General features: G+C 45.4%; 5 protein-coding genes across 5 annotated transcripts; 3 read left to right on the top strand and 2 right to left on the bottom strand.

Moving 5' to 3' along the window:
• The first annotated feature begins 4,284 nt into the window (after positions 1 to 4,284).
• LOC134435823 (histone H2B 1/2-like) lies at positions 4,285 to 4,741 on the top strand. Its single transcript, XM_063184897.1, has one exon. The coding sequence runs from the start codon at positions 4,320 to 4,322 to the stop codon at positions 4,692 to 4,694; it is 375 nt and encodes a 124-aa protein (XP_063040967.1). The 5' UTR covers positions 4,285 to 4,319; the 3' UTR covers positions 4,695 to 4,741.
• A 93-nt stretch (positions 4,742 to 4,834) lies between these two features.
• On the top strand, positions 4,835 to 5,936 carry LOC134435920 (histone H4). The gene has a single exon (XM_063184988.1). The coding sequence runs from the start codon at positions 5,286 to 5,288 to the stop codon at positions 5,595 to 5,597; it is 312 nt and encodes a 103-aa protein (XP_063041058.1). The 5' UTR covers positions 4,835 to 5,285; the 3' UTR covers positions 5,598 to 5,936.
• Positions 5,937 to 7,298: 1,362 nt separating this feature from the next.
• Positions 7,299 to 8,197, top strand: LOC134452692 (histone H2B 1/2-like). Its single transcript, XM_063203200.1, has one exon. The coding sequence runs from the start codon at positions 7,784 to 7,786 to the stop codon at positions 8,156 to 8,158; it is 375 nt and encodes a 124-aa protein (XP_063059270.1). The 5' UTR covers positions 7,299 to 7,783; the 3' UTR covers positions 8,159 to 8,197.
• A 94-nt stretch (positions 8,198 to 8,291) lies between these two features.
• Positions 8,292 to 10,554, bottom strand: LOC134452673 (histone H3). Its single transcript, XM_063203179.1, has one exon. It carries the CDS (start codon positions 10,121 to 10,123, stop codon positions 9,713 to 9,715), a length of 411 nt encoding a protein of 136 aa, XP_063059249.1. The 5' UTR covers positions 10,124 to 10,554; the 3' UTR covers positions 8,292 to 9,712.
• A 7-nt stretch (positions 10,555 to 10,561) lies between these two features.
• On the bottom strand, positions 10,562 to 11,536 carry LOC134452681 (histone H2A-like). Its single transcript, XM_063203189.1, has one exon. The coding sequence runs from the start codon at positions 11,472 to 11,474 to the stop codon at positions 11,097 to 11,099; it is 378 nt and encodes a 125-aa protein (XP_063059259.1). The 5' UTR covers positions 11,475 to 11,536; the 3' UTR covers positions 10,562 to 11,096.
• Between the last annotated feature and the right edge of the window lie 551 nt (positions 11,537 to 12,087).

Here is a 12,087-nt window from a genome sequence, read left to right as displayed (position 1 = left end):
CAGTTTAATCCACCAAGTGCTCCCCACTTTGGTGGGGCCTGGGAGAGGGAAATCAGGTCCATCAAGGCGGCCCTGTATGCCACTATCCAGTCTCAGACTGTAACGGAAGAGGTCCTGCGCACAGTCCTCATTGAAATTGAGGCCATACTCAATTCAAAGCCCCTGGGTCACAGATCCAGTGACACCCAACATGCTCTTGATGGGGCGGCACGACCCCTCTTTGCCTCATGTTGTGTATACAGATTCTGAGTTGCTGAGCCGACGTCGTTGGAGACACACCCAAGTCTTGGCTGACCAGTTCTGGAGGAAGTTTATCAGACATCACCTGCCATTCCTTCAGACACGGTCGAAGTGGCAGAGGGACACCACCCCGCTGCAGCTAGGCGCTGTCGCCATGATAGTGGACCCCCAACTCCCCAGAGCCTCGTGGCCTGTAGGCCGCATCACGAAGGTCACACCAAGTGCAGACGGGAGGATCAGGACAGCGGACATCCAGGTCAACAACCGGAGCTACACCAGGCCAGTTGCCCGTCTGGTCCCACTGCCGGGACTTCCAGAGACTGCTCCCGATGGCAGTCCTTCTCCAGGATGACAAATATGACTTTGCATATTTGGGGGCGGCTGTATTGAAGGACTTTGGGTTTGGGATTTTTTGGGTAATTTATTTAGGCCTCTTTAGTTTGTAGAATGTAAAAGCAGCCACTAAGCGCCCCCTTTGGTAAGTAGTAGGTATTGCATGTTAGATTTGCCCAGTCATGTTCCTTGTTAATTTCCATCATTCTCAATAAGGCAGTTCAGTGGAAGGATGCGTGAAGACACCATCCAATTGATATCTTTGGTTTAGTTCGCCATCCACTGGTTTTTGTGTTCTGTGTGCGTCCAAGGATATGTAAGTAAATTACTAATGTCATTATTTGTAGTTTGATGCATATATTTTTGTGTATTTTGATGATATTTGGTAATCTTAATTGCGATGATCAGCCGACCACATGGTAATGCTAATTTATGTATATTTTCTACTTTCTCTGTTTGTAGAACCACACACACACACACAAATGTATCACAACTGCACCAGTATGCAAGTATTGTACAGATCTTCTTTGATGGCGAATAAATATTCAAGACTTTGAGATCAAGCATTTTGACTGATGCTTCACAGCGGTCACCATTCCCACAACCAGTTTAATCTAATTTGAATATTAGAACCCCTCATTACAATCACAATACATATCGTTATCGTTTTATCGCAGAGCCCTATCATGACACCTTTCGTAAGCAGTGAATTTCTACTTCTGCCCTGAGACCAGGAGGGCTCCACCTGCCCTCAGACAACGTCTGCCCTGAGACCAGAGGAGACAGGTGCCTCCTTTTTTCCTGGACTATGTCGTCCTGAGAACAGAGAAATCCTAATTCTGCTCTGAGACTAGGAGGGATTACCCTGCCCTGAGACCAGAGGAGACTGTTGCGCCGCTTTTGCCCAACTACGCTGCCTGAGAACAGAGAAATTCTAATTCTGCCCTGAGACCAGATGAGACCATTGTCCCCCTTTTGTCCAACTACATTGCTCTGAGAACAGAGAAATTCTAATTCTGCCCTGAGACCAGGAGGGATTACCGTGCCCTCAGACAACCTCTGCCCTGAGACCAGAGGAGAGACTCCCCTTTGTCCAACCACATTGCCCTGAGAACACTGAATTTCTGCTTCTGCCCTGAGACCAGCAGGCATCCACCTGCCCTCAGACAACCTCTGCCCCGAGACATGAGGAGACAGTTGCCCCGCTTTTGCCCAACTAGGCTGCCTGACAACAGAGAAATTCTAATTCTGCCCAGAGGGCAGGAAGGATTCACCTGCCCTCAGACAACGTTTGCCCTGAGACCACAGGAGACAGTTGCCCCGCTTTTGCCCAACTACGCTGCCTGACAACAGAGTAATTCTAATTCTGCCCTGAGGGCAGGAAGGATTCACCTGCCCTCAGACAAGGACAGCTGTCCCCCTTTTGTCCAACTACGCTGCTGCTCTGAGAACAGCGAAAGTATAATTCTGCCCTGAGACCAGGAAGGATCCACCTGCCCTCAGACAACGTCTGTCTTGAGACCAGAGGAGACAGTTCCCTCCTTTTTTCCTGGACTATGTCATCCTGAGAACAGAGAAATCCTAATTCTGCTCTGAGACTAGGAGGGTTTACCCTGCCCTCAGACAAACTCTGCCCTGAGACCAAAGGAGACAGTTGACTTCTTTTTTGCTGAACTATGTTGAAAAGAGAAATTATAAGTCTACCGATACCAAGAGGGGCCATATAGGCATTTTATAATATGAGTACATTGAAGCTATTGCTTTTGTGCATTGACATAGCTTTAGGTCACCTTGAATAACAGGCTATCTAGCTTAGCTAGCGTTTATGTTTAACACATAATGTTGATAGCACAAGCTCAATAGTAGTGGGAAGGTGGGGTTTTCTTGAAATTATTTTGTTCTTCTTCCTTTTTGTGAAAATAACAGCTAGCAACATCCACTGCAGCATTTTAACGTAGGACTAGCTTGCTTCTGAAAGAGTTGGCTAGCCTACACTTAGCCTACAACATGTGCCATTAAACTTGAGTGAGTGCTGGCAGAAAAAAAATATACATAGCTGCATACAATGCTCTGTTTTGGAGAAAATTGCCCATCTCGCTTTGCTTTTATTGACTTACCTTGAATTAACAGTTCCGCTCGGTGTGCTGCTGCTCATAGCCCCCTTGCTGCTCTCTGCAACTGATGATTCAAGAGCGCTCGTTTGAAAACAGTGGCTCCTCCCATAGTCTCTCACGATTGGTTGTGAAATTGAACCAATCACAAACGCTCCTGCCCTCAGGACAACTTTGAGTCAGTAAAATTCCCACGAGCCTAATAAAATTGAAATCTTTATTATATATATGATGTGCACAGATCCAATGAGACAGATGCCATGGTAGTCATAGCTCCCAGAGCAGGCTTGTCAGTGGACAAAATAGCCTTTAAATCTACAAAATATGTCTAATGGCAACTTCTGATCATAATGAAACTGTCATAGATGGACTCAGCATCATCAATAACCCTGAAATTGACACCAAGATTGTGAAAATGTGATCATTATTAGCAGAGATATGGGTTCGGTAGCTATATTGGCCAGGGCGAGAAAGCGCCCCCTAGAGGAGGGGTATAACGGGGTCAGAAAATTCGACACCCATCATTTTTCAGTAGTAGGACCCCAAACAAAGCAAATGATGCAAAAAAAAAAAAAAAATCAATTTTAGCACAAAAATCCTACGGAATGACACTTCATACCACACTATAAATGTATTCTGAACATATTCTGAAAAAAAAACCTCTTCTTTTCCCTTTATGTTTTCGCACGGATATATAAGATGACATTCAAGCTGATGATATGATATATTCCACTCAGTTGTATCTAATTGCGTTGTATTTTAAGTCTGCAACACAATAATAAACACATGTAATAAAGCAACATAATTTGCTCCAATGGGTTAGCGTTCATATTGCAGAAAAGAGGATGGGACAAGCTCTGAGAAGAACACAGAGAACAAATGGTGCATTCCCCAGGGCTGGGAGATGGGATGTTTCTGACCTCTTACTTGCTGAAATGCATTGGAACGCCTGTTGAAGCGGAATGTTCAAGTTGCGAGCTGGGGCAAAAGCGAAGCAAACCGACTTCGCCCCATTGACTATCGTGATGTCATCACAGCAATGGCAGCGCACAGTGTTAGGAATAGTTTATGTTGCACATCACCATTCTATGGACAAATAAAGTTGATTCAGACAGGTTAATGGTTGCAAAACAGCCTGTTAACTTTTCTAAGATGTAGTTATATTGACATTGCGTCTTTCAAAGATGAAATGCGGCTAAATGAAAATAACACATGATGTTGTTTACATTGCTGACATCTTTGAGAAGTGGATATGTAGTTTTTGTCCCTCCATGTTTGTAGTTTGTTTGACTTGCTGGTTGGAACGCTTTCAAGTGGGAGGTAGCTGCCTCCTTGTTGCCTACTAGGAAGCTCCTGCCTCTGGGCAATGCACCAAAAGAAAATTGGAAACGTCATGTCTAAAATGGGCGGGAGGGGGATGTGCAGAAAAGAGGAAAGCTTTGTGAGTGCAGTAGCCTATTCCCGATGCGTGCGGCTATTTGCCGAAGCCTTCTTGAAGGCAGCCAATCACAGCCAGGTAGACACCGACAGAGAATGTAAACTGAACTAGAGCGCACGAGATATTTGCATACCAGGGTCTATATGTAAAGGGGACGTCTGCCAACAGCTACACTTGAGATTGAAAAATCGGGAATCATGCCAGACCCAGCCAAGCCTGCGCCCAAGAAGGGCTCCAAGAAAGCCGTCAGCAAAACCGCCGGGAAGGGCGGCAAGAAGCGCAAGAGGACTAGGAAGGAGAGCTACGCCATCTACGTGTACAAAGTCCTGAAGCAGGTCCACCCCGACACCGGGATCTCTTCTAAGGCCATGAGCATCATGAATTCATTCGTCAACGACATCTTTGAGCGCATCGCTGGCGAGGCCTCCCGCCTGGCCCACTACAACAAGCGCCACACTATCTCTTCAAGGGAGATTCAGACCGCTGTGCGTCTGCTTCTTCCCGGTGAGCTGGCCAAACACGCCGTGTCTGAAGGAACAAAGGCCGTGACCAAGTATACCAGCTCCAAGTAAATGACGTCTGCCTAACACAACCCAAAGGCTCTTATAAGAGCCACCCACATTTTCCCATGAAAGCGGTTTCTGTTTTCCAAACATGTGTCGAAAAATGTTTAATTTGTGTTGACACGGCAATGATTAACAGTAGGCCTAGTAGTCAATGTGTGGAAGCGGGATTTAAACACAAGCAAAGGTAGGTGAAACCGTATAGGCAGTGAACATCTATAAGCGAATGAACGTGTAAAACTCCACAATAAAGTTGCAATGTCCATAGCCTACGAGTTAGAAATGGGCTACCATTCAAACGCCACACGTTATTAAATGAAATTATATTGGAAAGCTCTTTTTTGCAATCCATCCATCCAATATAAATGTGCTTGTACTGCACTTACACTTTTCTGGTTAAGCCTACATTGTGGACTTCATTAAGAGCAAGGGGCGTTCCATCGTGACGCATTAGCCCCCTCTTTCTCGCGCAGCTAAATCTGAAAGGGAGGAGCTAGGACAGGCATTGTGTGGTTTCAAGCAGGTCCTCCACTTTGCTATAAATGAGGTGAACGTCTAGTAGTTTAGTCAGTGATTCTTGAACGCATCTTCATCTTCAACATGAGCGGACGTGGAAAGGGTGGAAAAGGACTCGGCAAAGGCGGCGCCAAGCGTCATCGCAAAGTTCTGCGTGACAACATCCAGGGCATCACCAAGCCTGCAATCAGGCGTTTGGCTCGCCGCGGTGGCGTAAAGCGCATTTCCGGTCTCATCTACGAGGAGACCCGCGGTGTGCTCAAGGTGTTCCTTGAGAATGTCATCCGCGATGCCGTCACTTACACCGAGCACGCAAAGAGGAAGACCGTCACTGCCATGGATGTTGTCTATGCTCTGAAACGCCAGGGCCGTACTCTGTACGGATTTGGCGGCTAAGAACTTCCTGCTTCTCCGATACGACCCAAAGGCTCTTTTAAGAGCCGCCCAAATATCTGAAAGTTCATTCCAATAGTATTACTTGCATGATCAGTGGACATGTCTGAAATATATGGCACAGCAGACGTTGGCCAATTTAACTCAACATAACCACCTGGCATTGAAGGCGCAAGTCTTAGTCCGTGCATCACTGAATAATACCTTCCCCAGGCCCAGCCCTTTACTTCCAACTCGATTGTATTGCGAATTACACATGCTGTGGGTAGCCTATGGCAGCATTTTAATTTAAACTACTGTATCGACATTCTACGGATTTCGGGACATGCCGATGTAGGTCTAGTAGCCCAGGGGTCCCCAACCTTTTTGGCACCAGGGACCGGTTTGAGTCCCATTTTTTTTTCGCGGACCGGTAGTCACGCGTTATAATAATAATAATAATAATAATAATAATAATAATAAATATTATTATTATCACCACACTATTATTATTAGGCCTATTAGTTATCATTGTTATTATTAATAGGCCTAATAATAATAGTATCAATAGGGTCTAAAAATAAGGCCTAATCCTTTTCCTTCATTCCATTCAAAATGTGTAACATTTAGTATTTGACTATTAAACTGACAATTACCCCACTAATTTGTGGAGCCATTCTTGGTCATAGAGCTAGTGGTGCAAGGGAGATCACCCAAAACTAGGCTACTACATACTGCTACTATTTTTCACCATGCGAGAATAGGCCCTATGCGTTCTCTGCTCTGGCCATGTTCATTTTCATTGAGGGCATTTTGCGCAGTGAAATTCAGGGCTATTTATGACTGGGTTATAGGTCTCCTGGTTAAGTGGCGCTTCTATTAATTCAAGGTCAACCGTTTCCAACAAGCAGTCGTCATTGTTTTCTCGAACACACGACACGGGGAATAGTTGGATGCTGGAGATGATACCGCTGAAGTTTGCCACTAGCAGCTCGTGCCCTCGCGTCGCGTTTGTGTGGACTGCTGCATAACCAGCGTTTGATTCTACCGCGGTTCGAGTGCCTGTGGTTTTATGTGCAATATTTTTAAAACGGCAAAAGGTTGCATGTCATCGCTTGATTTTCTGCTAACGCTGACTTGCAGGAGCTCCTGAAACAAGTGTTGGTCATTCATTATTAGTTGCAACTTGCAACCACAAAACATGTCTCGCAACGCAATTACGTTCGTAACACAGCGTTGTTGTCACAAAACTGAAATACAATAGCAACAAATGATAGAAGTGGATTTCTAAAATAGCTCCCAAAAGTTTGCTTCGCAACGTTCAAAAGCCTTAAAAAGAAAGAGCCGCCCGGAGAAGACAGCCAACACTCCAAAACGGCCACTAACACCATCCACTTTGCATTGCAGCATTGAAATGTAAAGTGGGCGCGGCCTCGGAGCATGCGTCTGGCGCATTTGACATTCAACTGATTGGACGGCACAAAGAAAAGTTTGCTTGTTATTGAAAATTAAAATAGCCTACTTGTGCTACGTCTAGGCTAATGCAAATATTAATATGGCGATACTAAAAGTTATATTTGAGATAAGTTCTGCACTGCAGTTCATAACAAAGGCATGTCTTCTGGATTAAAAAAAAAAAAAAAACTTATGTCGTGCGGCCCGGTATCAAATAGTCCACGGACCGGCACCGGTCCGCGACCCGGTGGTTGGGGACCGCTGTAGTAGCCTATGCATATCCACATACTTCCATTCTCTTTCGTACCCCCACCACATAGCGAAAAAACCAAATGATAATGAAGGTGAAGAAACCGACATACGACCGACATACGGTTCTATTATCCAGTCGTTACTCTGTATCAATTCGTAAACACAACTTGCCTGTTCAAAATATTTGGCTTATTTAAACCGAACCATAATTAAAATGCTGTCTGTCTTTTCGCAGTTTCAAATATTCCCAGAGCCCGAAAAGAGCGGGAAGTTGTGAACGGGGGAAGGGCAAGTTAAGTAGGCCTAACGTTTTGTGAAGTGTTGTAGTAGGCTACACAGATGGAACGCCCCATGTTTCAAAATAACCAATACACGCCTGCGGGGAAAATGTCTCGACAAACACACCAGTGGCTTGTTCGAGTGACTCATTAGCCTAGGAGTGGGTAGGCCTATATAATCATGGAGCGAACTCGTTGAGGCATTCGGAATCTGAACTCTTCATCATGCCTGACCCAGCCAAGCCTGCCCCTAAGAAGGGCTCCAAGAAAGCCGTGAGCAAGACTGCCGGAAAGGGTGGCAAGAAACGCAAGAGGACCAGGAAAGAGAGCTATGCCATCTACGTGTACAAAGTCCTGAAACAAGTCCATCCTGACACCGGGATCTCTTCCAAGGCCATGAGCATCATGAATTCCTTTGTTAACGACATCTTTGAGCGCATCGCTGGCGAGGCTTCCCGCCTGGCTCACTACAACAAACGCCACACCATCTCGTCGAGGGAGATTCAGACTGCTGTGCGTCTGCTTCTGCCTGGTGAGCTCGCCAAGCACGCCGTGTCCGAGGGAACCAAGGCCGTGACCAAGTACACCAGTTCTAAGTAAATCGTTCAGCCAACAACCCAAAGGCTCTTTTAAGAGCCAACCAACATTTCTCATGAAAGCAACTCCATTGTTTGTGCGTACTTCTGCGGATGTAGCGGGAAACCGGTGGCGTGGTTATATTTGCACTTTGGGATGCCAGGTATGTCGTATGTGCGTCCTCGTGTTGGCCCTGTAATATCCCTCAATCCATCATGCATTTGAAGCCAGCCTATACATGGTGTGCGCATGAATTGAGATTGTAATGTTGAGGAAATCGTCTCAACTACAAGTAAACCTCACACTGCTGTCCCTGGGCGATCGTGAATGATCAACTGGTCTAGAGGCTGATATTGAAAGCGCAAAGGCGATCTGAAGAGTCCAGATGCAAAACCCCCTAACTCCATTTCTGAAGACCTGGACTTCTATATTTTTAGAGAACCCCGTTGTTGGTTTGGTTTACATTTATGTACTTGGTAATACATATAGTTATATTACATAAATAAAATAAAAAATATTTGATAGCTTTGTATTAAATAAAAATGAATAAAGATTATTTTCTGAAAAGGCACTTAGGGGGTTTTGCAACTGAACTCTTCATTTTCTGTTTCCAACTGAGGTGAACTGTAAGTAGAGTAGTGTATCATTTATCGAGCCCTGGTGGAAATTAAGGTAACATAAACATACATATATAAATGGAGAAGACATTATACACACATTACAAATAGTAACCATATATAGCACACTCTTGCATATATTCAGCCCAAGGCAGGTATCTTACTCTCTCACACACTCTCACAAAATTAAAAAAAAAAAAAAAAAGTGTATTAAGAAAGTGTCCCAGTGATTATCACATGTGCCTTAACCGAGCGGTATAGAGCAGCCCATGGCCAAGTGACCAACAAAGTGTCCAGGAGTGGTAGCAGTTGAGAGGAATTAACAGTCCTGCTTCATGACTACATTATACACCATTGCACACGCCCAAGTTACACTATGGCATTCATTTTCAATGGGGCTTCATTGGTGATTTGGAATTAAACTGGAGAGTTAGCGCCAAAACGTGGCATGGAAACCTACAGGGTATATTGAAGAGTGAAGTGTGGGACACCAGGTCCACAAACAAGAACAGCTGACAGCAAAGCATCAAGGATATCTGGGCTTCCATAACTCCCACGCACTGTTTCTGCCATTGACTTCAATGTTAAACGCATCATGGCCGTTATTAAGACAGAGAGTCCTAACCAAGTATTGAACATTTCATGTCATGTAAAGTACCATATTTCAACTGATTTGATGTGACCAGAATTTTGATGAAGAGAACACCAAAATATGTAAAAATAAACAATTTAATGATTGTAATAGTTAAAAAAAAAAAGACTGGGCCATGAATCTATAATCCATGACAGTTTAACATTGTTGATGGAATTACGGAAATAAATAAACTTGTTCATGCTATTCTAATAAAGTTGCCTGGAGCTGTAATGTGGTGGACGGTGGTGTCACTTGGATAATGCTTTCTACTGGCTATGTGGTGGCTCTTAAGAGAGCCTTTTTTTCTATGCAACGGTCTTGGTTGAATTAGGCACGCTCTCCGCGGATACGACGAGCCAGCTGGATGTCCTTGGGCATGATGGTCACTCTCTTGGCGTGGATGGCGCACAGGTTGGTGTCCTCGAACAGACCAACCAGGTAAGCCTCGCTAGCCTCCTGCAGAGCCATGACGGCAGAGCTCTGGAAACGCAGGTCGGTCTTGAAATCCTGAGCGATTTCCCTGACCAGACGCTGGAAGGGCAGCTTGCGGATCAGCAACTCAGTGGATTTCTGGTAGCGACGGATCTCTCTCAGAGCCACAGTTCCTGGCCTGTAACGGTGAGGCTTCTTCACGCCACCGGTAGCCGGTGCGCTTTTACGCGCTGCCTTGGTGGCGAGCTGCTTCCTCGGGGCTTTGCCCCCGGTGGACTTGCGGGCGGTTTGCTTGGTTCTTGCCATTGTAGAGCTTCGTTGGAAAAGACGAACGTGAAGTCGATTGAGAAGCGCATGCTATTTAAACATTGCATCCGATGACGTAGTATCAACTGTTGCGTCTGATTGGATTTTACCATGGCGCCTAAAATTCAAACCATAGAGCACTGCCCCGCCACCAGTACAATTTATTCATCGGTGTTACAATAGTTACAAAGCACGTTTCATTTCGTAACGATCCCACATGTCGTATCGTATCTTTTATTGATAGCGAGGGAAATTAAGGTGTCCAGAAGCATACGCACAACAAATACAGAATGTACACGACATTACACCTATAATTTCACATGTATCAACCATATAGCACACACATACATTTAGCCAAAGGCACACACACATACACAACTCTCAGATCACAGAGCGCTATTTCTACAGCGCGTATGTTCAGGCAAACGGCATACGCCAGCTTTAGTCGTATTGTCAGTAACCGTAGTCATATTTCATGTAACCATATGCTTTCCGTTTAATCTGAACGGGCGCCCAAACAGGACCACTCTCAACGGCCATTCGTCTTCGAATCATTTCTTAGGTGAAACACTAAGATAAATAATTTCCTTCAACGCACAATATATTGGTTGTGCCATAGTCGTGGATACGTGCATTGCAACGGGATGTGCTGGTATGTATTGGAAGAAAAACACTCGGGTCGTCAACGCGCCTTGTGAAACCTAACCAATCCCGTCTTCTCTCTCACACACACTTATGTAGGCTATGAATAAATGTATACTGTATAGATTGGCAGCATATTAGCCAATTTCACGATAGCCCTGATTATAACTGACGCCGTTTCAATTTAATATCAACGGGTTATGTAGCAACTTATTCAGTAGCCTAACGATTCGCCAGCTTTCTGCCAGACACATTGATTGAAATTTGCTCTTTTCGGGACAAGTGGGTGGCTCTTAAAAGAGCCGTTCTGATTGAGGAGGTTGGGATAGATTTACTTTGACTTCTCGGTCTTCTTGGGCAGGAGCACAGCCTGAATGTTGGGCAGCACACCACCCTGAGCGATGGTGACTCCACCGAGCAGTTTGTTCAACTCCTCGTCATTACGCACGGCCAGCTGCAGATGACGGGGAATAATACGACTCTTCTTGTTATCACGGGCGGCGTTGCCGGCCAACTCCAGAATTTCAGCGGTCAGATACTCGAGCACTGCAGCCATGTAGACGGGTGCGCCAGCTCCCACGCGCTGAGCATAGTTGCCTTTGCGTAGCAGCCTGTGCACACGGCCGACGGGGAACTGCAGCCCGGCCCTAGAGGAACGAGTCTTCGCCTTGGCCCTGGCCTTGCCACCGGTTTTGCCTCTTCCACTCATGTCTACTTGTTGCTGTTGGACGTCGATAAATCGAATGCTTAGCTAACGACCTTGCGCCTCTATATATACAGAACTGGGAAGGCAGCCTAGAGCCTGAGTGGCTGGAGCTGTAAGCTTTGGAGCCAATCACTGGGCAGTTAACAACGTGACGTTTTTGGGGAACTCAATTGGCGCGCTGCGCTTTGCCTTTGTATGGTGCATTCCCCAGAGGTAGGAGCTTCCTAGTAGGCAACCAGAAGGCAGCTACCTACCACTTGAAAGCGTTCCAACCAGCAAGCCAACCAAACTACAAACATGGAGGGACAAAAATACATATCCACTTCTCTAAGATGTCAGCAATGTTAACAATGAGGTGTAAACAACACCATGCGTTTTTTTTTTCATGTAGCCTCATTTCATCTTTGAAAGAGGCAATGCCAATAACTACACCTTAGAAAGGTTCATGGGCGGTTTTGCAACTGTTAACGTGTCCAAATCAACAATTTGTCCATAGAATGGTGATTGCTGAGTAATGTGCAACATAATCTATTCATAACACTGTGCGCTGCCATTGCTGTGATGACATCACGATTGTCAATGGGACGCAGTCGGTTTGCTTCGCTTTTGCCCCAGC

This window comes from Engraulis encrasicolus, chromosome 1 (assembly GCF_034702125.1).
Source record: "Engraulis encrasicolus isolate BLACKSEA-1 chromosome 1, IST_EnEncr_1.0, whole genome shotgun sequence".
NCBI classification, from domain to species: Eukaryota; Metazoa; Chordata; class Actinopteri; order Clupeiformes; family Engraulidae; genus Engraulis; species Engraulis encrasicolus.
Note: the sequence above shows the minus strand (reverse complement) of the source record. Positions and strands in the feature narration are given on the sequence as shown.

Bases quoted from the DNA above. Each gene is read 5' to 3' on its own strand.
- LOC134452692 (XM_063203200.1), top strand. From the start codon at position 7,784: ATGCCTGACCCAGCCAAGCCTGCCCCTAAGAAGGGCTCCAAGAAAGCC.
- LOC134435823 (XM_063184897.1), top strand. From the start codon at position 4,320: ATGCCAGACCCAGCCAAGCCTGCGCCCAAGAAGGGCTCCAAGAAAGCC.
- LOC134435920 (XM_063184988.1), top strand. From the start codon at position 5,286: ATGAGCGGACGTGGAAAGGGTGGAAAAGGACTCGGCAAAGGCGGCGCC.
- LOC134452681 (XM_063203189.1), bottom strand. From the start codon at position 11,474: ATGAGTGGAAGAGGCAAAACCGGTGGCAAGGCCAGGGCCAAGGCGAAG.
- LOC134452673 (XM_063203179.1), bottom strand. From the start codon at position 10,123: ATGGCAAGAACCAAGCAAACCGCCCGCAAGTCCACCGGGGGCAAAGCC.